This window comes from Equus caballus, chromosome 14 (genome assembly GCF_041296265.1).
Source record: "Equus caballus isolate H_3958 breed thoroughbred chromosome 14, TB-T2T, whole genome shotgun sequence".
In the NCBI taxonomy this organism is placed as follows: domain Eukaryota; kingdom Metazoa; phylum Chordata; class Mammalia; order Perissodactyla; family Equidae; genus Equus; species Equus caballus.
The window spans coordinates 55534164-55558920 of NC_091697.1; the positions used below are offsets into that span (position 1 = coordinate 55534164).

Below are 24757 nucleotides of genomic sequence, written 5' to 3' on the forward strand. Positions count from 1 at the left end.
TTGAATCAAGTAGAGATACAGAGGAGGAGGCTGTCATGAAAAAAAACCCTGCCATTAGCCTGAAAGGGCTCCAAACTGTCAAGATTTGGGAATTAACAAGCTTCCCAAAGGCAGAGGCCTTGACAGTCTTGCTCAATGATGTGTCCGCCATGCCTGAAGGTGCTTGGTGCACAGTATCAATCGGCATTTACTATCTGTCTGGCAGATGGATGGATGGATGCATGTCTACCAAGGGGCTAGGTCTGTACTCATCAGCTGTCAAATTTGGAAGATTCGGGTCACATGCACACTACTTCTAACTCTTGAATCAATGGCTATGCCATTATTTCAGCATTTATGTCACATATTATCAAAATACTGGTAATAGTAACATTTTGTAAGTACTGAGGATTCAAAAACTTAAATTAAAAAAGTGACTAAATCTTGAGTATGTTTTAAATATAAAACTTCATATACAAATCAAAACATCAAGAAAAAAACAGAGGCAAAACATATGTTACACATACATCAGCATTATAAGTTCAGAGGAGATGAAATTAATTTTAAAGTGTTATTTTAAAATAATTACATAAAAGTAAAATGTCAAGTGTGATTTTTAAAAGTAAAGTTATCAAATACATCACTGCTGAGCTATATGCCTATTTCTCTGCAAGAAAAACTTGGAAAATTTGGAATCATAAGGAGAATGTTATATGTAAACTCCAAATAGTTCCAATTCCCTCATCTGCAACTGACCTAATATTTCATTCGATAATTCGAGAAAATCTTCTTGAAAAATGTATGACCCCCCAGCCCATCTACTCTATCGTCAGCTCCATCTACCTACAATTATGGTTTTTGTATTGGATGAAAGCTGTGTTTTATATTTCCAGAAAGCATTCCCAGTCTATCTTTCTTTTGTTTAATTAAACATAGATGCAGATTCTCTATATCAAGGTCAATGCCTTTGGACGCACCTTCTCCTTACTGATAAAGTCTCTGAACTAGAGTAAGAATTATTCCTGCGAGAAAAACTTTGCTTTTATTGATAATCAAATTTCTTTCTCTACTTAACAACCACGAAAATTTTAGACAAATACAGTGTAAGTGAGCATTTGATTAAAAATTTTAATGTGTGATATAACTCTTTGGATGGGGCTAAAGATATAAATGATTTATGTTTCTGACTTTTATTACAGAAATAAAATATTATACCAATTAACAAAACAGCATTTTGGCACTTAAAAATTTTACCATAAACCAAAAATTGGAACTGTACTTTCTCAACCTGGAAACCTCCTTTGAGTTAGTCATGATTATGATCATTTTATAGATGGAGAAATTGAGGCCTGAGAATAAACTACTCTGTCCCTCATTAGTCAGTGGTAGAGCCAAGACTGGCAGCTAGGCGGGCTGACCCCGCAGTCTGTGCATGTTCTATGACCCCATGAATCTTTGCACTCAGGGGACAACACAGCCACCATGGAAGGTCTGCAGAGTTACAGATCCAACTTAGAGACATTATCCAGACCGTAGGCTCTGAGAATGATCTGAAACTATAGCTCTTCCTATTAAGATGTCAGTGTCAGGATGGATTTGGCAAGAACCCAAGATACTAGTTAGGTCCTTCAGGAAAGCAGTTTTCTGACTGGAGTCTGTACTTTTCAAGGCTGTAAATCTGGGCTTGAGGGCCTCACATTAACCTGGTTCCCGGCAAAGTGGTGACCAGGCAGTTGAGCTGTTGCTGAATCCGGTGCTGCTACTCTTGTCTGCATGCGGGAGAGAGCCCAGGATTTCATCTTCAGCGTGATGACTCACTCCTTTTAGGAAGATGGAGTTGTCGAGGAAACCGGCTTTGAGCCCAGCCCCTTGTGTAGTACTGATTTTTATCTCCACTGGGACTCAGCTGGCCCACAGGTAGAAGTACAGAGATGAGAATCCTAACAGCATCTTGAACCATGAGGTCCCCTAGTTTCCGTGGCTTGGAGAAATCACCGTGGTCCCTCATGCTTTGGCTGTCTGCCTGATATAAAATCTACATTGTGGGAATATAGGATAACAGTTCAAAACACTGTCTTTGAAGCCAGACTGGCCCAGCTTCAAGTCCAGACCCTGTCATAATCACCTTTGTGATTATAGCCAAGTTACTTAATTTCTCTGCATCTCATGATTCCCTATTTAAAACGGGATTATAACAATACCTATCTCAAGGAATTGATGTGATGGGTAAATAATATAGTAACTGTTAAGTACAGAGCCTGACACAGAATAAATGCTTAATAAACATTAGCTACTCTTTACTATAATAATAATTACTACCGTATAAATATTTTCTAGATTGATGTCAGTTTGCAGTGGTAATAGAATACATAGAAATTAAGCAGTCTTCATCCAATCCAAAAGATAATCCTCAAACTCTATTTTAGCCTTACATTTCAATCTTCTCCTGCACAAGAAGACAAGAGCCTAGTTTAGTTTCCATCACTCTCCCTGTCTGCCCTTAGTAAAGATGTGAAAAGAGGTAAATGTTCATCAAACCTTGAGTAACAGAGGATTTGTTGTATTTGGAAATTATTCTGGGATGATGAATCACAGAGAAAATCATGGAGCAATCTTAGAGGCTTTGGAAGAGTATGCAATTTATCCCTCAATAAATGCTTACTGAGCACCTATTATATGCAAAACATAAGGCTACACACTCTTGGGGACACAAAGGCAGCTGATTCCCTCAAAGAGCTTAAAAACAGCAGAAGAGGGGCCAGCCTAGTGGCGTAGTGGTTGAGGTTTCAGCATGCTCCACCTCAGTGGCCCGGGTTCACCAGTTTGGATCCTGGGTGCAGACCTACACCACTCATCAGCCATGCTGGGGCAGCAACCCACATACAAAGTGGAGGAAGATTGGTACAGATGTTAGCTCAGGGCTAATCTTCCTCACACAGAAACACACACAAAATAGCAGAATATATCAGATGTCAATACAATAGTACAGCTATTCACAGCTTGACCCATGAGCCATGACTCCCAAGTGAGTGGGCCACAGAACAAGACCCAGAGGAGTCCAAGCTATCTCAGGGGGCTGAAGGACTTGGAAGGACTTGAAGGCAGAGAGAAAAGTGGATCCCAAAGGCTGATTAGGAATCGAACCAGAGAGGAGCAGGATGGACCTTCCTTGAACATAGGCAGGAGAGCTACATAGGCCATCTTTGGGAACAGTATGTGAGCAGCCTGGCCAGACAGGAAGGTTCAGGAAGGTGAGTTGTTGAAGATAATCCAAGAAGATTTTCTAGAAGCTATTTCCATTTCTCCTTTGGCTTCAGGCTAGGACATAGCCCTAAGTGGGGTGAAGAGAGTCAGTGCCCAGGTATGGAGAGTGGTGTCTTTGTGACACTGTGAAAGAGCAGAGGCAGTCCTCTGGAGCCAGGAAGATGCTCACTCTGAGCCCACAGTAGGACTCTGGCCATGACAACGTAACCAGACTAGAAACAGAGTCACTTCATCAGCACCCTCTGGGCTCAGTGCTGTGGGAGGACTCCTGGTGAGCACTGGAAAATCACACACTTGGCACTCGCCTCCAGGAGGGCCAGCCAAGGCCCCCCGGTGTTGCATGCGCACTCAGGAAATGACTCACCCACAGCTCTGGGAGAAGCCCAGCACCATTTGTTTGGGTCCCTGCACCCCAGAGACTGAAGCATGGGCTGGTTCATGAATAACTGTCTTCATCAGAAACACATTCTTTCTCTGGTCATTCTTTCTTTGCTGAGTCACATGTACAGTCCTGAGAGCAACCCACCAATCTGGGGCATTTTTGTAAGTAATGCCTGTTGGTCTGGAAAACTGGAGGTTTGCCTAATTTGAGGTGAGAGAGACTGTGACATGTCCTGCTGTTCCTGGGAAAGAGAAATAGAGAGCTGTCTTTGAGAACAATGGAGCAAGCTACTCAACTGAGGAGTCTTCAGATGTGCCCATCTCCTCTTGCTGCCCAGAAGACGTCCAGAATGGCTCAGTGGGCAGCTGCCTGACAGGACCCTCAGCTGTGGAAATAACTAAGAAGCATGCCAGGGCTGGTTGGTCCTGCGGGTGCACAGGTGGAAGAGGAGATAGGGGAAGCTGGAATAGAGTGAGAGACATTTGTACAGGCATCCAAATGAAATCTCCCAGCAATGAAGGAGATAACAGAAAGACACCTACGTGGTCAGAAAATGGAGAATTTTGAAGGTGGTGCTGCAAAAAGGTGAGGAGAGGGAGGCAGTGTGCTGAGGCAATGCATATGAAACGAAGAACCAAAAATCCCCTTGAGCTGAGCTCCAGTCCCTGTCCCCCTCCTTGGCTCAGTTCTTGGGCACCCCCTGCAGAAGATGGTATGAGTTTTTCCCTGGTAAGACCTTTAAATTCCTAGCTCAACTGCCTTTGGGAATGAAGAAAGTTGTTGTTATCATTGTTTTATAATCTCTTGGCACATTTATACAGTGAAAATAAATTCACTGAAGACAAGAATTCAATCATTTATCTGCTCATCATGTTTCCTGGAGAGCAAGCAAAACTTTCATCCTCTTGTACTCCTGTGCCTCTTCCAGATGTGGCACCATGGCCAGAAGTGCTAGGAAGCTGCCATCCCACAGGGACAATGAGTACGGAAGGCCATTCTGGTCCTGTAGACGGCATCAGGTCTGGGCACCTGAACACAGATAACTTCTAGCAGCACCATTTACTCACTCAAACAGCATTGCCTGAGTACTTGCTCGTTGAGCATTATATTAAGGAGCCCCCAAGGAGGAGTTTTCTCTCTGGTAAAGGATCATACAGGCATATAACTATGACAAAAGGGAGAGACCAAGAATTACACGAGGGGAGAAAGAGATTCTCACCTGCGTGGGCAGAATAAGCTTTCAAGGAAGAGAGAGTTTTATTGAGCTGGACAAAACTTGGATATGTGGAGATGAGAAGGAAAGCATTCCAGGTAGCAGAGATACCTTGAGCAGAGGTTCAGAGATGCCCAAGGCTGGGGAAGGCTCTCTGAGAACAGCTTTGTTGGAGTTTGGCCAGAGACTAGCAATGGGAAGGAAAAGAGTAGGAGTCAAGCTGGAACAGCAGCTGGAAGTCAGGTTTTCAATTCCATCTCCTACTCTCCTTTCCTTTGCTCTGTTCTTCTCTTCTTCTTCCTTCCTTTCATTTATTCCTTTTCACTAGCATCCTTTCTTCCCAATTAAAATCCCCTCCATCTATACCTCCATCATTCCATCAATCCCAATAGTGCAAATGAAGCAGGTGTGGGATTAGCTCATAACTTCTACTGCTCTGGATAAGGAAGTCAGAGAACTGTCCTCCCCAAGAGGACACAGCCCACACCACAGAGTGAAAGGAGACACCCAGAAGTCTGGCTGGAAACCATGCAAGCCTCTCTGTGGCACACCTGAAATCTGCAGGCTCACAGAGATGCCCTCCTGCTTGGCAGTCAGAATGAGACAGTGACCTGACCTGCAAGAGATGCCGCAAACTTCAGTTGGGAGAGGCAATACAAGGAAGTGGTTAAGAATGTCCACTCTGGACTCAGAGCTGAACAGTCACAGTACCATCAGCTTTATAATGGGCATAATAGTTCCCACCTCATTGTGTAATGAGGATTAAGTGAGAAAATGTTCATAATGTGCTCAGCACAGGGTCTGATCCATATGAGGGCTCAGAATACGTTGGCTTCTTATTGTTTTATTTATGACAAAGAACTAAGACCAGGAGGGTCAAAGACCAAGCCAACCAAATCAACAGAATTCCAGAGGGAATTAATGGAATGGACAGACCTCAGGCTTTGGAATCAGACAGACCCAAGTTGGAACTCTGATTGTAGCACTCCCTATGCGTGGGACTATGAGCAACTTGAGCTGATCCAGCCTCAGTTTCCTCAACTACAAGGTGAGGATGATAATGCATCCTCATTTGTATGTGAGGGTATAGATAATACATCACTTTTTGGAGGGTTATTGTGAAGATTACAGATAACATAAGTAAAGTTCCTTTATATGGTAAATCCTCAATAATTAATAGAAGAAACACTCAAGCTGTGACTTTAAAACTTTTTACTTTGTCTAGTGCCCATGCTTATAGGCTCCTTTAAAAAGGTATGATTTGGGGGGCTTCCCACCCAAAGCTCTAAGCCCCACACCTTTTTCTTCCCACTCCCCACCACCATCCACCCAGAAGTGTCATGGATTATCCTCTTGTGGTGGCCCCTTGGGAGCTGCATGGCTAAATAAATAGGTTCAATGAGCGTGGTGACAATGTTGGTCCCATACCAGAATGCTCCATTGATTCAAAACTTAATAAAACGATGGCAATTTCTACTTTTTTTATTGTCATCAAGCATACTGAGTTCTTCAGGAATGGTTAACCCTAAAAACACCATGGCCACTCAACACTCTCTGCTGACGGCATAAACTCAGCAAAGGGAAGAGCTAAGAAAACTATTCAAACGGCCCTGGGGAGGGAGTAGAAGTGCTGGCAGGAACAGCAGCAGTAATGCCAATGGCCGCCGTAAATACCAAGCACCAGGCCATGTGCTGAGCACCCAACACACGTCTTCCTCTCATGTGGCTCACCAAGCTGGCAGTGGTGAAATGGCTTGCCCAGGGTCACACAGCAAGGAAATGGCAGATCTGGGATTTGAACCTCAGAGCCTGTGCGTGGAACCACTCTGCTAACTGCTAGCACAGAAAAGAGCAGTTTGAAGGTTAAGTCATAACAGGGGCAAACCAACCAGCTGGACCAAGGATGAGGGGCTCTCAGTAGCAGGTCTCACAAGGAGAAGGGACCGAGGAGAAGGCACACAAAAGGCACCCACTGGTAGGATGAGCATACGGTGTTGGTTCATTCACCATCCTGAATGAATGGGTCTACTCTAGAACTGGCAGGCTCCTACTACTAAGCCCATTCCACTTCCAGGGTCACAGAGCTGACAGCTCCATGTGGACAAGGACTGCAACTTCTCTCTGTATTTCCAGTGCTGAGCACAGTGCCTGGTGAGAGGGGCCACTGAGGAAAAGTTTATTGAATGAACAAACAAATGAATGAGCAAACGAATGAACAAATCAACAAACTAAACTAGTAAATGGCTGATATTTTCATTTCTCTTCTTCCCTCCTCAACTTCAAAGACTTGAGAGCTTTGCCAAGATGAATGGGAGGGAGGAACATCAGCACCACTGAACCCAGTCCTATGAGATGCTTCAAACAGGAAATGGCACTCAGAATTATTCTAATTCAGATTGACGGTCCACACTAAGAAAAGCCACTTGATGACTAGTACAGTGTCTGTCTCCCTTTGCCTGTGTAGACAGTTTCCAGGGGGGAAAAATAAGATTCTGTAAGGAAACGCTGGCGATCAACTAAGTGGAAAATCTTGACCACAGTCACATCGGACACCAGTTGGGCCTTCAATGGTTTATGCAGTAAACAAAGCCATTTTCTCTATAAGCACTGGATTTCATAATTCTCCCCCAGCTAAGTTATTCTTCAGCTTATCAAATCACGCATTGCCGCATCTCATCATTCTGTAAGTGAGGCCTAGTGTCAGAGAGGAAAACCTGTGCTTAAGGGATATGGAAATCACACAGCCAGCTCAAAGCCTCTGAGCTCAAACACAGCCCTCTTCCCTTCCCCCAGAAAGGGCAAAACGCAGGACCCGACAGCTTTTAAGGTGGAAGAGGGAGGGGCCTAAGGAGGGAGGAGAGGTGCTTTCTGCAGGTACAGTACCCACACTGCTCCTCATTGACAGAGGGCTCCATAATCAGTAGAAGGGCGAGTACTGGTGTGTAGCTAAACAGACCTGACGGTGACCCTCACTGTCCCAGCAGACACCAGCCCATTTTGAAGTAATTGCCTGGATAAATCAAACTGCACCTTTGTGAAGGCTGAGGACGGAGGGACTGGATAGGGAGGGAGTGGCCTAACCCACCTGGTTAGGCTACGGGGACCTTTCCAAAGGCACTAACGCTTCAAGAAACTGCTGAAACAACGTGGAGGTCAGAATAAAGACAGGAGGGTGAAGTAGAGCTGTAGGAAGTGGAAGGGAGGAAGCGAGAAACAAGAGGAAGAGGGACAGAAAAGATAGGAAAGGAAAGGAGAGTCATGGGCTTATTTTTATTTATCAATAACTAACATAGTGCCTACTATTTGCCAGGTACTGTTCTAAGCACTTTACAAATACTAACTCACTCAGTCCTCATTATTAGCCTCATTCTACAGAAGAAGGAAGCTAAGCATGGAAAGAGTCAATGACCTAAGAGCATATGGCCAGCATGTGGCAGGCCAGGACTTGAACCCAGGCAGCCTTGCACCAGTCCACGCACTTAACCACCCCCCATCAGGAAAGTCTTAGACCCTGCTGTAATGTGAGTATCCGGCCCAAGGGATTAACATCCCATGAAATAGCCCCTAAAATACTCAATAGTTAGTTAAGGAATGTTTATAGCTCTTCAACAACTATCTATTCTTAAAACATCAGCTATTTCCTTGTGCATGAATACAAAGCAGGGAAAAGAGTAAAGGGGATGGTTTCCCTTTGGGCTATAAAAGAAAAATAGTAGCCCACAGATCAATTAAAAGCAAAGTAACAGCCAAGATTTAGACAATATGCCCAAGAATTCCTATATGGCGTGTTATATTCTATGTCACTAGGGGCTGGGAGGAACAAGAAGTTTGGGTAGGATATTAACAGAAAACCAGCTTTGGGTACAAATGTTGTTATATTAACCATAAAGGCTGGTCAAATGTGCCACCAGGATAACTGGCTTGGGATAAATTTAAGAACAGGCAGCCACATGAATTCTGGTCCCTCCTGACTCTCAGGTCCTGTTTTCCAGTCTGTTCACCCTACCAGTCTCCTTTCTCATTACAGGGAATTCTGTCTCAGAGCTCCTTCCTATCTTTCTCTGCAATTTAACTTCTCCTAACAAGCCCCCCACCACCACCACCAGTTCTCTGGACAGTCCATCCCAGTCATGGATGTGGTTTGATTTATTTTTCTCTTAAGAGGCTGCTCAACTCCATGTAGGCCCACCTTAACAGAGTCTCAGCTCCAGGCCACTACAAACTCCCTGCTATGAAGAGTGTGAATCATGTCCCCAGGAAAACTGAGGTGTCACATCAGTTCTTCCCTTGAAGAACTTCCATACAAGCGTACCATGCTCTCAGCCTAGAATGGTTCAGGGGGGAATGGCCTGGGCAAAGCTCTTGGTTCTGTCATCCATCCAGCTAGATGCCAAAGAAAGCAAGCCCAAGACAACACAGATTTTCTGAGTTCCCATTCTATCCTAGCTGTGGGCTTTTTGCTGACCCTGCTTTTAAAAATCCTCCCTCTGCCCCTCGGCCCCCAGGAGTTCTTCCTGCCCTTGTTCCCTAACTGAGTGCCCTTTTGGTTAGGGTGTTCTTTGTGTCCTAATGGCATGCCTCATGTCACTCTCATCTTCCTTGAGTCAGGGATGATATTTCTCTGTGCTTCAAAAGCACAGCAGAAAAAATCCTTTGATACACCCTGAACTATATGTCATGAAGTTGTCCTCGAAGATCTGCCACAAATACAGAAAAGTGCCCACATATAAACAATTCGGGCTTCAGCTATCAGCTGCTGTCAGCTTTCTGGGAGCATTATAAAGTCTACCTACAAATAAATAGCATATTTGGAGCTGGGTTGCTTTACTATGGAGGAAGAAATGCAGCTGTGGAAATTAGCAAAGGTCTAACCAGAGAAGGGGCGAGTCTCAGGAAAGCCTCCTGTGTTTTAGTCAGGAGCGCTGTCTTCCTCTGAGGCTGGCAAGGGCAAGTGGGAATGGTTCTCCCTGTGTTCTCTCTCAGAATTTCTTCCCTCCAGCTCTGCTGCCCAATCTGTTGTGCTGACTTGTCTGCAGGAGGCAGCAGACGAAGCACGGTTGGGCTCTCTCAGGATACAAAGAGGCCAATGGAGGGGATTAGGACTGGAGTCCTTCCAGAGCAGCTACAGTGCAGGCAGCCATCGGGTGAGCCAAGTGGTCTTCTGCCATTTCATGAGCATATGTCTCACCTTCTAATCAAACTATGAGTTTCCCCAGAGCAGGGCCATTTCAGCACCTAGAGAATGCTGGCTCTTTAAAAAGAAAACTAAGGGGCCGGCCCCATGGCCCAGTGGTTAAAATTCCACACATTCCATTGTGGTGGCCCAGGTTTGCAGGTTCGGATCCCGGGTGTGGACTTACTCTACTCATCGGCCATGCTGTGGAGGCATACCACATGCAAAGTGGAGGGAGATTAGCACAGATGTTGGTTCAGGGCTAATCTTTCTCAGCAAAAAAAAAAAAAAAAAAAAAAGAGGAAGGTTGGCAATGGATGTTAACTCAGAGCAAATCTTCCTCACCAAAAAAAAGAACAAAAACTGACTGCTTGGCACTCCCACCCTCTCTGAGACCTGTGTTGTGATGAGGCACTAAGAATTACTAAAATATTTGCAGGGTTTTCTGTTGTTTGCTCCACTTTGTTGTGAGGCAGAAGGGGCAGAGGAAAGCATATCGCCGTGGACCTGCAGGTTCCTACCTAGTCTGAGGAGAATCCGTTGCTCCTGTTCTTGGAGAGAAAGACCACAATGGAAGCTATAAATCCAATAATGCTACAAAAAAGCTTCCCTTGCAACTAATGTTTGAGTAATAAGTATTATCAGGGGTTGCAGCAGGGCCAAATAAACCTTCGATAGTGTCCTCGCCAGATTACTTGGCTGCTGCCTTGAGCTCCCAGAAACTGGAAACAGGAACATATTGCCATCTGCACTGAGAATTTTTAAAAACAGTTCTATTTATATTGTCTTATAATGAAAAGGGAATGTCTTGCATTTCCTCGGAGTTGTTGCACATGTCCCCTTAATACCCAATGAGGCAAACAGGATGAAAATTGGCACATTAAGCTCCGGGTAATCAGATGAAAAGTCAGTCCCTTTATAGAATGCCCAGTCTATCTGCTCTAGTCCATGGGTCCCAGCTCCTATGGCACATGGCTATCTTGAGTAAGGCCAAAGAGCAGTGCTGCGAAAAGCAAACGATGGCTTCTTCCTGTCACAGGGGGGATATAAGCAAATGAGTATAATTTTCTCAAATGTAAACTTTATCGGCATAAATTTTACTTATTGTCCCATTACCAGTTTTCACAAGCCAGGACTCAGAATCAACTAAACAAATGGCCAAGTAGCACCAAATATTCGCAGGAAAAGGCTGTCTGGTTGCAGCAAGTCAAGCCACCTTGCTGGATCAAGCAGAAAAAGGCAACTGTGGTATATGAATATAGGAGTGTCTCATGGACCACGCGGGCAGAGTCAGGCTGGGCCCCAGAGACGCTCTGACAGTAGCTGAGCCTCTTCCTACACATCTTCATTCTTCCTTCTCTCTTTGTAACTGGCTTGTTTTGCTGCTTAGTCCACATAATAGAAGATGGTTGTCCACATCTCCCAAGGTTACATGTTAACTCCCCAGTAAATAAACAAACTGCCTCTCTCAATCACAGCCTCAAATGCCAAGGCGAGAAAATGCGATAGGCCCACTTTAAGTCAGGGTTCCACCCCTAGTCCAATAAGCTATATCCAGAGGGGTGAGGTCACACAATACAAAATGGCCACAAGAGGTCCATCTTGTAACCTGGGCATTAGCGGAGGGCAGTTCCAAGAGAGGGGGGTGGTGGTGAGAAGCTACTGCATGACGAATACAGTGTGTCAATGCTACAGCATGTCACAAAAAGCTCCATGGATCCAAGCCAAACGCCACTGAAATTCAGTGGGGAAACACCGAGGAGTTTTAACATGTCCTCTGGAAACACTGTAAGCACTTTTCTTAGACAACATGCAAAAAGAGGGAAACCTTTCTATAATATCTCATTTAATTCTACAAGACAACATTACAGGCTCTGTTTTACAAATGAGAATATTGAAGCTCAGAGAGGTTAAGTAATAGGCCCCAGGTCACCTGGCTAGTAAACGGTAGAGCAAAATTCAAACCCATTTGGTACTCTAAAACCCCATTCATGCTCCATCCATTCTTCCGTGTTGCCTCCCAAATGAGCTCTGCCCAGAGATAAGTCCCCTTGGAGTGGAGACAAGCATTTACCCAGAAGCTGGCTCTCGTTTTCTGTCCTGAGACTTCTCTGGGCCCTCAGTTTGCAAAGTACTGATGTGGCCAGTCCTGTGAGGACTCTGATCTTAGCACAAATACCCCCAGCATCCCAGAGTCAGAAGGGCCAGCAGGTACCTGACCCATCTTTTCCAGCTCCAACACCCGGCCACCCAACAGGTGAAACATTTCAGCCCCAAGCTACTCAGAGGCCGTTTACTGTTCAAATGCTACCAATGCCATTTTCCTGTTTGCATTTTGTTTTTGTTTTTGTTTTGTTTTTACAGTTCGTTGCTCATCCTAACTGTCAGCAGCAATTGCTTACCATGTGGTATGAAAACCTGTCAGGCTTACGTCAACAGTCTATCGCTGTGAAATTCCTGGCTGTCTTTGGAGTCTCCCTAGGCCTCCCTTTTCTCGCCATAGCCTATTGGATTGCTCCGTGCAGCAAGGTACAGACTGCTGAAGGTGCATGTCGTTTGCAGTTCTTTCTTGTCTCTTCTTAGCATGATCTGAAGTCCATTTGCTCAAATCAGCAGCTGATCGCTTCCCACATTTAAATAGGCCTGGGATACCTAGCAAAAGTAGAAAACTACACAGACCTGCTTTTTTAAAATCATTTTTTAAAAAGAGAGATGAGTGATAAAATGGGAAATTTAAAATATGTGAGGCATAATCTGATCAATAACAGAATAGAGAGGGAACAAAGGCACTTTTCCTCTTCTGATTATGCAGTGTCCTAAATATGTCCTCCAAACTCATAGGAATAATCATCATAATAATGGTAATAGGAATAGCCAACATTTATTGAGTAGGGTTTCTTTTGCTAAGCCCTTTTCATAGAATATCTCATTTCACTCTCTTGATTACATTGTGATGCATATGCTTTATGAAGTAGGTTCAGAAAAGAGAAATAGGGGCAGCCCAGTGGTGCAGCGGTTAAGTACGCACGTTCCACTTCGGTGGCCTAGGGTTCACCAGTTCGGATCCTGGGTGCAGACATGACACCGCTTGGCAAGCCATGCTGTGGTAGGTGTCCCACATATAAAGTAGAGGAAGATGGGCATGGATGTTAGCTCAGGGCCAGCCTTCCTCAGCAAAAAAAAGGAGGATTGGCAGCGGATGTTAGCTCAGGGCTAATCTTCCTCAAAAAAAATAAAAATAAAAATAAGAAAGTTCCTTTCTATTTAAGGGGCCAGCCCCGTGGCTGAGTGGTTAAGTTCACGTGCTCTGCTACAGGCGGCCCAGGGTTTCGTCGGTTCGAATCCTGGGCACAGACATGGCACCACTCATCGAGCCACACTGAGGTGGCGTCCCACATGCCACAAGTAGAAGGACTCACAACTAAGAATATACAACAATGTACCTAGGGGCTTTGGGGAGAAAAAGGAAAAAAATAAAATCTTTAAAAAAAAAAAAGAAGAGAAACAACTAGTAGGCTGAGAGTCAAACACAGCTCATGCTGGGGCATTGCAGACCCATCGCAGCATCGTCCCAGTTTTACTGGCTTCCTTGATCGGGTTCTGGCTCACATGGGCAGCTAATTAGGTCACAAGAAGGAAAAGATAAATGAAAGAGAAGGAGAACTCGAAAGGTGCAGAGCTGGGCTCTTTTCTCACAGGGGAGGGGGAGTGTCTGGTGCCCACTGGTAACAGAAGGAGTGGAGCCTACAGGGGCCAAGCTTCCTGCTCCACTATCCCTACAGCCCAGCCATCTGATCCAAAGTCACAGAAAGTACCAGCAGTCACTCCAGCTTCAGGCAAGAGTTAGTGCCTATAAAAACAAACCATACCGAAATTTTGAAATATGTTTCATGAGTTAAGGCAATCATTAAAGGTTCCAAAGCTGTATTTACATAGTAATATATTAAAAAAGGAATTAAGCTTAGGTAATCAACATCAGAAGAAGAACTATGACTACAGGGAGATTAGTTCCAGAGGGAATTTGATCAGCCAATGCAGTCAACAAATGTGTCCTGAGTGAGTGGAACCTCTTGTCAACTGCACTAAGAGGGAACTCATGCTGGGATGATGGGCTCAAGACTTTAGGGCTGCTGAAGAGGCCACCTAACCAGGCAGGCAATGAACTGACTGCCTTAGAGTAAGAGGGTGTCAGAGAGAGAGGACAGGACTCCAACTCTTTCTTCTTTAGAATGGTATTTAAAACAAAAGTCCTCATACTGAATAACTGTGCTGTTCAATCCTATATCTATCAAGGAGTTTGTTTCCATGGCAGTCTACCATGACATGGATTTCTAAATCAGAATTCCCCAAATGTTACAGATGGAGGTGAAGGAAATTTCTTCTGTCCTTCATTATGAGCTGAAAGAGCACAGTGAGTGGGAAAAAGAAAACTAACCAGATTTAAGGCTGGATTAGAGCCGGTCATTGGTTTTAGGCACATGTTTTCATACTGGAATTATCTAGTCTCTGCTGCAAGTTAGATCATTGCCTTTACCCAGAACCTACATGGATAGGGACACTTGCCCCTACACTCTCTGAGCCCCAAACTAATTCTAGGACATTCAGTCATTCAAGTAACAGCCACTTGATTGAGAAAACACTGCCAATCCTCACTTTTTCTATAAAACTAAATGTGACAGCTTCCAGGAAACCGGGACTAACCAACACCAGCAAATTGGTTTGCCTCTGCCTGGCCAAGGAAATATTCAGAAAGAGATGATATGCCAGTTGCTGACAATTTTTTAGATTTTTCAGTACATCTGAGAAGAAGAATCTTGCCAATATCATACAGATGTGATGCAAAAAAAAAAAGAAAGAAAGAAAGAATGTGTGGGAGAGGGAGGGAATTTTGGAATTTCTTGGGGGCCCAGTAAATCCAGGAGGCTGATGCCACCTTGGAACATAGGGGGTCAGATCTACAGCAGTCGTCTGGAACATTCTAGAAGAAATGATTACAAAAAAGTTTGGCCCCAAAGCTGGGGCTTCCTCTCCTCTGTTCAGATATATATCTGATTGGCATTTGGTGCTCGTGGAGCTTCCAGTAAGACTAATAAGACAGGGCACTCAGGATAAACATTAGCTGGTTATTAAGCCACTTGGAGTTTCCGTGCCCTTTCTGGGCTCCAAGTCTGAACTCAGTGCAGTGGAGGGTGAGTCCACAGCTGAGTGACAAGTCTTAGTGTGTGGCATGAGATAATTTTTGGTGGCAAGCGCTCATTCCAAGGAAAAATTTCCTTATTAAAGAGCTTGTCAAACTTGTTCTAAGGCAGCCAAAGGACAGATAAAATAGTCAAGATATTTTTAGTCTTTCCTTTCACCATTTAGAAAGAAATCTTTTCAAGTTTGGCAGAGATATTGTATTACTGGGGATTACGGAGGGGTCACATCTTCCATGTGAAGAAACCAGCCCTCTCTAAAGGCTCCTGAGGCCCAGAAAACAATGTCCCCCAAGAGGAGGGCACAGTGGAGAAGTCTGTGAGTGTGTAGTATCCCTCCTCCCAAGGAAGACGCCTTTATATCTGTCTAGTAATTCCATGAAACAGCCAGTGTCATCCCAGGACTTCCACGTTCTAATGACCTTACTATACCTCCCCTGAAGAAATCAGACCTTGATATTCTTTTATAAGTGTATTCATAAAATGTCCCTGCTAAACCTCATCAACCAGCTAATGTCCATCAATGTCCAGCACACGTTGGTACTTCTGTTTCAAACATAATGGTGCATTTACTTCCTGATAGCTGCTGTCCTAATTTAGAGACTATTAGGGACACTAAAATTCCTTGATTAGCCTGTCAAAATGACCTCATCATTTCTCTCCTATTGAATCCCTAAGGCTGTCAATTCTATTTTTACCAAGTTTCTGAGGGTCCCCAACAAAGACAGTTAAATAAGGAGATTATAAGGTCAAGGGTGTCAACAGAAGTTCAGCTACTAATATGGTGACTGAAGAAGCAACCAAGTCACAGATGCGTACACATGGTGATAACTGCAGGTCTGGAGTATGGGACAGGTTTGTCAGGGTCAGTAAAGAAAACAGAGATTTTTTTTAAGTTAATTTTTATGGAGTTTATGAGAGTTTACAATCTTGTGAAATTTCAGTTGTAGATGATTATTTGTCAGTCGTGTTGTAGGTGCACCCCTTCACCCTTTGTGCCCATCCCCCACCCCCCTTTCCCCTGGTAGCCACTAATCTGTTCTCTTTGTCCACATGTTTAAATTCCTCATATGAGTGGAGTCATACAGAGATTGTCCTTCTCTATCTGGCTTATTTCATTTAACATAATTCCCTCAAGAGAACGGTGATTTTTTTTCTGTCATTTCTCATTGTAATCATCAACATGGGTGAGGTCAGGCAGCCCACTGGGAAGCCGGTGAGTTCTCATCTGCATGGATGGTCTCTGGTAATCTTTTCCTAGAGAGTTCTTTATCCTCTCAACAAGGGCTCCAATGCCGAAGGGCCTTTATAACTGATTAGGCTGTTTTCTATCCTTTGCTCTTCCATTCTGATTCATAATTTAGGTTGTTTGCCTATTAAAATCTGGGAGCCGAAAGAGTAACTGTCACCCTCCAGGGCTCACACAGTGTCTCTATAGCAGGTGGACTGGGGTAGAAGTCAGCATCATGAAAGTGTTGAGAAACCACACACATTCTAAGTATAAAAGTGTGAGGGGGTAGCTGAGTTCCTCCATTACCTGTTAACCTTTGCTGTTCAATTATCCTTATAAATTAGTCCCGGGACTCAGGCAGGGAGAGCTGTAAAGAACTTTAGACTCCTACCTGATGTCTTTGCAGTGTGCAATCCATCAGTCCTTACTGCCACATCACTCGTGCCTGCAGAAATATCAGAGTGTTAGTCTTTACCCCCAACCCCCTCAGCCCCATCCCAAACAAAAACATCTAACGAGTAAGGTGCGAGGGACTCTGCAGCTTTTGAAGATCCCTGCTTTGCCAAAGCTGAAATGGTTTGAAACAAGGGTTCTCAAACCATGTGGTCCAGAGCAAACCTGGAGAAGACAGTGCTCCAAAGGCCTCTGTGTCCACCTCACTTGTCTCTACCATAGAGCTACACTAAAGAAAATCACAGTGCAATTTTTGAAGAATTGTCAAGGAGGGGAAATAGAGCACGGTGCCAGGAAATAGAGCATTTTTCGCTCTTTTGCTGCGAAACTTCTGCCCTCAAATCCAAAAAGAGAGTGTAACCCCTGTCACCCTGCTGGGATAGGACTTAAGAGTGCCAGAAGGCTGGTCACTTTCATACTTAGGTCAGTATGAAAGTGAATGAGCCCTGCAACATTCTCTCCCAATCTCTCCATCTGTTTCCTACCACAGTGTTTAGCTGTGTCTCTCCCCACTAGAAAATCAGCAACTTGGAAGGGAAGGACCAACTCTTCTAGTTTGTTTCATTTCCATCACCTCCAGTGCCCAGCATCATCTTGCACAGAGATAGTACTCCAAAAGGGCTTGTGACGTAAATACATAAGCACTCTGTGTAGGTGTCCCTCTGTGAACCCTTGCATATAAGCTTTTCAGGTCAGTCGAGTTTAAGTTTCTCCTTAAGAAAACTGCCTGAGGTGCTCCAGTGCCACATACCTTGTACTTCCTATGTGCAAGGCACTGTTCTGCTTTGCACGTATTAAATAATTTGTTCCTATGTCAACCCTGTGCAGTACTATTTTATTCCCATTTTACAGGTAAAAAAACTGAGACACAAAGGGATTAAGTAACTTACCAAAAACTATAGAGCTGTGATTTAAACCTAGGGTCTCTGGCTCCACAGACCTGCCCTTAACCACTGTACATGTGTGTGCGCGCACACACACACACACACACACGCACGCACACATGCACACCAGCCTTCCCCTCCAACCCCACCCAGTTACATCAGCAGCACTGCAACCTTCGATGCTGAATGTAGACATCTTAGTGCTGACTAACTGACTTTGGAATAGACTTGACTCAGATCTTTAGAGTTAGCCAGACTTTTCTAGAATGGGAGAGTCAAACCACTACATGACAAACTCTACTCTTTCCTTTTCTTTCCTTAGAAGTCCTACTTTTGAACTCCCACTATTACTCAGCACCTCTTCAGCCCCAGGACAAAGGGTGGATTCATACGGTAATGTGAGGACACCCTGATCAGAGACACCTAGTGAACATTCTCCTCACCCCCAAGAAAGGAAGATTCCTGAACCCTAGGTTAGATATTTTGAATAAGAATTTTGGAGGGAGCATTCTGAGGAATCTTCCACTAATTTAACCAGTCTTTCTCTAAAATTTGAGAACCACTCCAACCACAAGGATGTACATGTTTCTTTTTTAGTATGCTTGATCCAAAGTTGCCTCCATTCAGCTCTCCAGCTTTTACACTGAGCCCTTGCTTGAGGCCATTGGCACCTGGTGACAAGTGAGGGTGGCATTTGCTATGGGGGACTCTGGTGATACACTAGGGAGAGATGCTGCAAATGTTCTCTGCGTGCTCTACTGCAGTCATGGCCTACCTTGTGGGTACGTGGCTACCAGGTCCCAGTTAGGTGCTTACACCTGCGGTTAGGGCTAAGAGCCTGGTGGCATGGAACACAGAGGTGTGCCAACCAGTAAAAGCAGGTGCCCACCCCTGTGCTCTCATGAATGCAGTTCATTTGGAGCTAATTCAGGAGTGCCATTCAGTTGCTCTCACATTCATATACGTATTTTCCAGTGTAAAAGAAGAGTACCCAGGGAGTGTGGGATGAACCAGAGACTGAGCTGATACTAGCTTGGATTTCCTGGTATGTTCTCAGCTCATAAGGTCCAAATAATGACAGAGCTGCTCTAGCCAACATTTCAGACTCACCAGTTCTGCACTCCAGGCAGAGCAGGCCAAGGTCCACATTTCCTGAAGCGCTACCATCTCTTTTTAGGCCTAACACTGTTACCTGACCCAGCTTTAATGATTCCCCAGCTAAGACCTGCTGGTATATACTGGTTGACTTTCCTTTCTTTCAGCTCACCTGGTGGCCCTGTGAAAGAGGAAGTTTTCCCCAAGTGTAATTTGCTTCAAAAATTACCTTTCTGAGAAAAATAGGGAATGTCACAAAAAAAGAAAAAGAAAGGAGACCACTGAAATGATCTGATCTAATCTAACCTTTATCAAAGTTTTACCAGTTAAAAAGATGCATTCAAGCCCAGAAGAAAAATAGGAAAGGAGCATCAATTCGTAACCTCACTTTTTCCCCCTATGGCCTAGATCAAGTGGGACTGAACCCAAGGTAACCTTCCAAATCACCACAAGGCTGTATCAGGGCTTTTTCTTATGGTTTGCAGTAGATATAGTTTTTACAAACGCATCTTCTGCCAGAAGATAACAACTTGAAGGAGGTAATGAAGAGAACATTAAATCAATCCAGCTCTTCTGGGAATCTCAAGGCTAGCTTGGGCACAGTTGTGTGCAGATTCCTACAATCAGGTGCCTCATCTGGGCAAGAAGATGGAGAGGTATCCTGTATCCTCACCCAGGTAGTCACCAGAAGACGCTCCATAGAGCCCACTGATAAAGGATTGGGGAAATCTGGCCTTCAGTCCCTTAAGAGCTGTGTCTGTCTCTGTGTTCCCCATCTTTTTCTAACATTTCTGGGACCCTGCTGGGACACACAGGATCTGGGATCTCTTGCCATCTCCTCAACCTTCCCTCTCCCCACAACCTATTCCCCACTCTACACTCATTCTCCATCTTCCCTGCCTCTCACCATTACCCCAGCTAGGACACAAGTGACGAGAAACAATGTGATGACTATTTAAGGATGTCTCCTGGGTATACCAAAGAGTCCTAGCATCCTAGTTGAAAAATGGGGCTCCAAGATGCCAACACAGTCAGCTAAAACGCTGAAAAAATCAAACTAGCTATTTGACATCATACAAATCAAAATGAGACATGGTTTAATTCAGTTTTTATTGAATTTATGTGATATATTTTATTTGTCCTTATATTTAATCTCTGCATTCTGAATTTAGCACATCTACTTATGGCCAAAAATAATCTACAGTCCCTATTTTGTAAACAACAAAGTTAAACATTAAAAAGAAATGTCATTTGTAAGATGTTTGTGGGCCTCGTGGTTCTGAGGCAAATATCTTTTTCCATCTCTGAAGTTATTGTAGCGCTATGTGACAATTTGACAGTGCAGGTGAATCCAAATAAGCTTTTTCTAGCACAAGTAGGGAATCCCAATGTCCAGGCTTGAGATGTGGTTTTTTAACAAAGATAAAAACCATCTTTTGTTAATTTCAATAGATGGGTTCTATGGTATTAGAACCATAATAAATCATGTTACACTAATAACTAGCACAATTAAAGTGGACGATTACCATGCTGAGGTATATTAAAAGAACATTATCAGGCCATCTGATTTATAAATGTTATGTTGAGCATAGTCATAACTAGGGAAACCTTACCTGGAGAAACCCCTGTAACTGATCTTATACTGAACCAATACTCTAGCTCCTGGGTGACATTTCACTCTAGGACTCCTGAACCAGGCAGAATGTGAACTCAATTAACCACTCACTGGCTATAATTGAACATCTGCCCTGGAGAAGGAACTGGGCTTCAGAAGAAATTTCTCTCTTTGTTCTTGTCTTATTAGTATACCTGGATGCTTAGGTGAGGGTGACGGAAGTGACCTGGAAGAGACCCAAGTAAGCTCACTAAGAGGAGGTCAGCAAAGATTCACTGTGCAGCCTCCAATTTAGACCTTAAAGATCTAAATGACCTTTGGATGGCATGCCAGGGATAGGGAAGATACGCCCAGTACTTGCTCCCTAACAGGGCATCTTTTGGATCATGTCAGGCTCACGTGGAACAATTGCACAAGTTAATTACGTCGCAGGCCACCCAGAAATCTCAGTGAGTCTTAGAGCAGCATCACAAGGTCTATGATCTGTCCACAGGTGGCAAGAAAATGAAAATTTTTAAAAGCAAGAGAAAAAGTCCTATATGTCTGGAAACTAAATAACCTCTGAGTTAAAAATGAAATCAAATGGCAAATTATAAAATACTTATAACTAAATATCAATGAAAATGCTACATGTCAAAATTTAAGGGAACACAGCTAAAGTGGGAAAACGTATAGCTTTAAATAAATTTACCGACATATAAGACACATCGAAAACAAATCATCTAAGCAATAAAACTCAAGAAAAGGGACAAAAGAACAACAGAGCATATCCAAAGTGTATTTTTTAAAATTCTGAACTCTATTGAGACAGATTGTTTTTCTTCCAGATCCAAAGGGCATAGAACTCATATCTATGTGGTTGGGCGTAGCTGTGCAGTCAGATTAAAACATGATGATATATCAGTGTGTTCTGCTCTTTTCTCTTATTACTCCCACTAAGTCTTCTAAATAGGAAAAAGTGAAGTCAGTAGAAAATAGATTTGGTCAAGCAGCATCTCACATAAAAATGCTAGATAAAATGTTGTCTGGGTTCAGTTAGCAGCTTCTGTCTAAGATGGAGGATTTTCTGGTTCAACTGTTGGCAAAAGTGTTTTCAAGAGAGACCTGCACCCACCTAGAGCTGCCAGTTTAACACGTCTTGTACATATTTTGATTCCAGCTAGGACGAACCCTGAGGAGTCCTTTCATGAAATTTGTAGCCCATGCAGTCTCTTTCACAATCTTCTTGGGATTGTTAGTTGTGAACGCATCAGACCGCTTCGAAGGCATTAAAATCCTGCCCAACGAAACCTTCACAGACTACCCGAAACAGATCTTCAGAGTGAAAACCACACAATTCTCCTGGACAGAAATGCTCATCATGAAGTGGGTCTTAGGTAAGCAAGTCACTCTTTTATTCTCTCCTCCCCCAATCATAATAGGATGTTATTCAACTCTGACTTCTGAACTTCTTCCTCTCTTCTTGAGTGCACTCTTGACACACAAAATGGGGAGTAATGACCAACAAGGAAGTCACAGTCAACTTCTGTATGTGCTGGAGTATAAGATGCACAGCCTTGTAACAGAAATCCCAACTTTGAAAGGGGATGTTTGCGGAAAACTCGTTACATACTTTTCATTATACAAGTATTGAAAGTGATTATAAAGTGGCTTTGCATGGGAAAACATATTATTTTGCTCATTTAAATATAGTCTACTGGAGGCCTTAGGAAATCAAGTTCTGCTTCTTAAAAAGAGTATAAAATTGCATTGTTTAAAAGATATTTTTCTGTTATTGAATCCTGATATATAGTATGATTCTGATGATGAATAGAAATCTAGGAGTAATATTTTCTCATTTTTTGTGTTAACAAATTCAACAAAGCTGTGAAATTCCTCTTCATGGTGATATTTTGTGCTGCCAAGGTCTGCCACTGGAATTGCCAAACAAATTGTTTCCATTTCCTCGCTGAATAGCTAAGAAAGGCTATCTCTCTTTTGCCCAAATCCTAAGAACTACTCTTAGTAGGGATAAGTAAGATAAAATACAACTGGCAATGGCTAAAATAGTACATGACAAAATGTGCTACAGATTTTTCTAACACTGAAAACCGCAAAATTCATTGGTAAAAAAAATCAGACTTAGTAGGAAAAAAAGGGAAAAATTGCAAAAGTTATAATAGTGATATTGCATACAACCAAAACCTGATCAATAAATCGTAAGATTTACATAAAAAGGATTTGAATTTGATGGGAATGTTTTGGAAAAAACAAAACTGAAGATAGAAAAGACTCAAAAAATTTAACTATGCAGTATCAAGATATGATTAATTAAACTGCTCTAATGGTATTCTCATCCCAGATTTGCTCTCTTGACAAAAATTCAGTATTGGTATAACTTTCATTATGTTTAAGTTCACAAACATTAAGTCAAAATGTATTTAGGGTCAAAGCATCTATACTATCAATCAACAAAATCACAAAAGAACAAATACTTTAAAAGATAGCCCAGCATATGGCCTGTGCTAATTAAATGATACAGCCTAAGAGAACCACAGAGGTGGACCACTAGAGAGCATCCTATAGTTGCCTAAGCTGAGAACTGGGAATATGGGCTCTAAAGTGAATCTCTCAATAGGTAGAGGGAGAAGAGGAGAAGAATGGAAAAGAATGGTTTGATCCAAAGGGCAGAGGCAAAAAAGCACACAATGCTCCTAGGGGCTTTCATTCAACCAGCAAGTCTGGGACCAAAGGCTCATTTAGTGGAGTCACTGGCACAAAGTTGGAAAGGGACATTAAAGCCTATTGCAGAGTGAGTCCTGTGGTCTCACTTTCACAGTGCAGCATCTATCCCAATTCTCCCTAGGACATCTGCCATGGTTTAACTAAACTAAGCACTCTAACACTAGAAACTTTGCAATGGACTGAATGTTTTTGTCCCCCAAAGTTCATATGTTAAAACGCTAATCCCAATGTGGTAGTATTAGGAGGTGCGGCCTTTAGGAGGTGATTAGGTCACAAGGGTGGAGCCTTCATGAATGGGATTAGCGCCCTTATGAAAGGGACCCCAAAGAACTCTCTGACCCTCTCTCTACCACGTAAGGATAGAACAAGCAGTCTGCAAACCTGGAAGAGGACCCTCACCAGAACCCAACATTGTTGGCATGGTGATCTTGGACTTCTAGCCTCAGAACTGTGAGAAATAAATTTCTGTCGTTTATAAGCCACACAGCCTGTGGTACTTTGTTGAAACAGCCCAGACTGACTAAAACATACTTTAAACAAACAAACAAAAAAAACCTCACATGTTGGGTTGATGAATAAAACAAAGTACTTATGGCATCAATCACTCACCCACCCCATTTTCCCTGGGTAGCTACCTGGACCCCAGGTAGAAGACTCAGGTGAGTGGAACCATACTTCCCCATAAGTAGTTGTAGCTACTATATGCTAATTGCTCCTACAGAACCCTGACTTCCTCCTGAGTTTCCTAGTATTTCTCTTCCTGGGTATCAGGCATTATCCCAATAAGAGGGATGCATCTCCTGCTACAGGGGTCCTAACTTTCCTAGCTTGGTCCCAGTTTCTGCCCACCAAGGCAGAGCTGAGTTTTCAAGACTGTTACATCAGAAGCTCTGTAGAGGGGACGACTTATTTCTCATTGATGTATTTCCTGCTACATTTCAAACAGAAGAAAGATTCTGACTACTTTTTCTTACTTAGATAATTTTTTCACTTTTTATTATGAATAATCTTAAGAACAGACAAAAATCAAGAAAAGAGTATAATGAACCCTGTGGACCAATCTCTCACCTTCAATAATTAGCAAGTCTTGGCTAATCTTCGTTTCATCTATAGCTCCCCTACTCCCCTCTCCCAACTCTGTAGTATTCTGAAGCAAACCCCAGGTATCATAGTATTTCACCTATAAACATTTCTGTGTGCATCACTAAAAGATAAGTTCTCTTTTTCTTTTCTATAATCTTTTTTCTCCCTGTACTTCAAGTTCACTGATATTTTTTCTGCATTGCTGGATTTTAACCCCCAACCAGTAAATTTTTCCTTTCAGATATCGTATTTTTCAATCCTTGAAATTCCATTTGGTTCTCCTTTATATCTCCCATTTCCTTCCTCCTGATGTTTGTATTTTCCCTTAAATCCTTGAATATACTGTGCATGTTTATAGTAACTGTTATAAAGGCCTTGACTTCTAATTTCATGATCTCTTTCTTTTCTGGGGTAATTTCTATTGACTAATCTTTCTCCTGATATGGATCACATTTTCCTGCATCTT

General features: G+C 43.1%; 1 protein-coding gene and 1 long non-coding RNA gene across 4 annotated transcripts in view; one reads left to right on the plus strand and one right to left on the minus strand.

Annotated features, from left to right (window-relative positions):
- Positions 1-24757, minus strand: part of LOC111767806 (uncharacterized) — a 293689-nt gene that overhangs the window by 224056 nt on the left and 44876 nt on the right. The window contains exon 3 of one of the 2 annotated variants that reach the window (XR_011425567.1): positions 16829-16882. This is a non-coding gene — a long non-coding RNA (uncharacterized lncRNA). Of the gene's footprint in view, positions 1-16828; positions 16928-24757 lie in introns of those variants that run through there. The other variant, XR_011425566.1, reaches the window with a different exon arrangement.
- TRPC7 (transient receptor potential cation channel subfamily C member 7) overlaps positions 1-24757 on the plus strand; it is a 135253-nt gene that overhangs the window by 65798 nt on the left and 44698 nt on the right. The window contains exons 6-7 of one of the 2 annotated variants that reach the window (XM_023617656.2): positions 12376-12540; positions 21644-21860. In XM_023617656.2, coding sequence (XP_023473424.1) covers positions 12376-12540; positions 21644-21860 — 382 coding nt within the window. The remainder of the gene's footprint in view (positions 1-12375; positions 12541-21643; positions 21861-24757) is intronic. The other variant, XM_070234280.1, reaches the window with a different exon arrangement.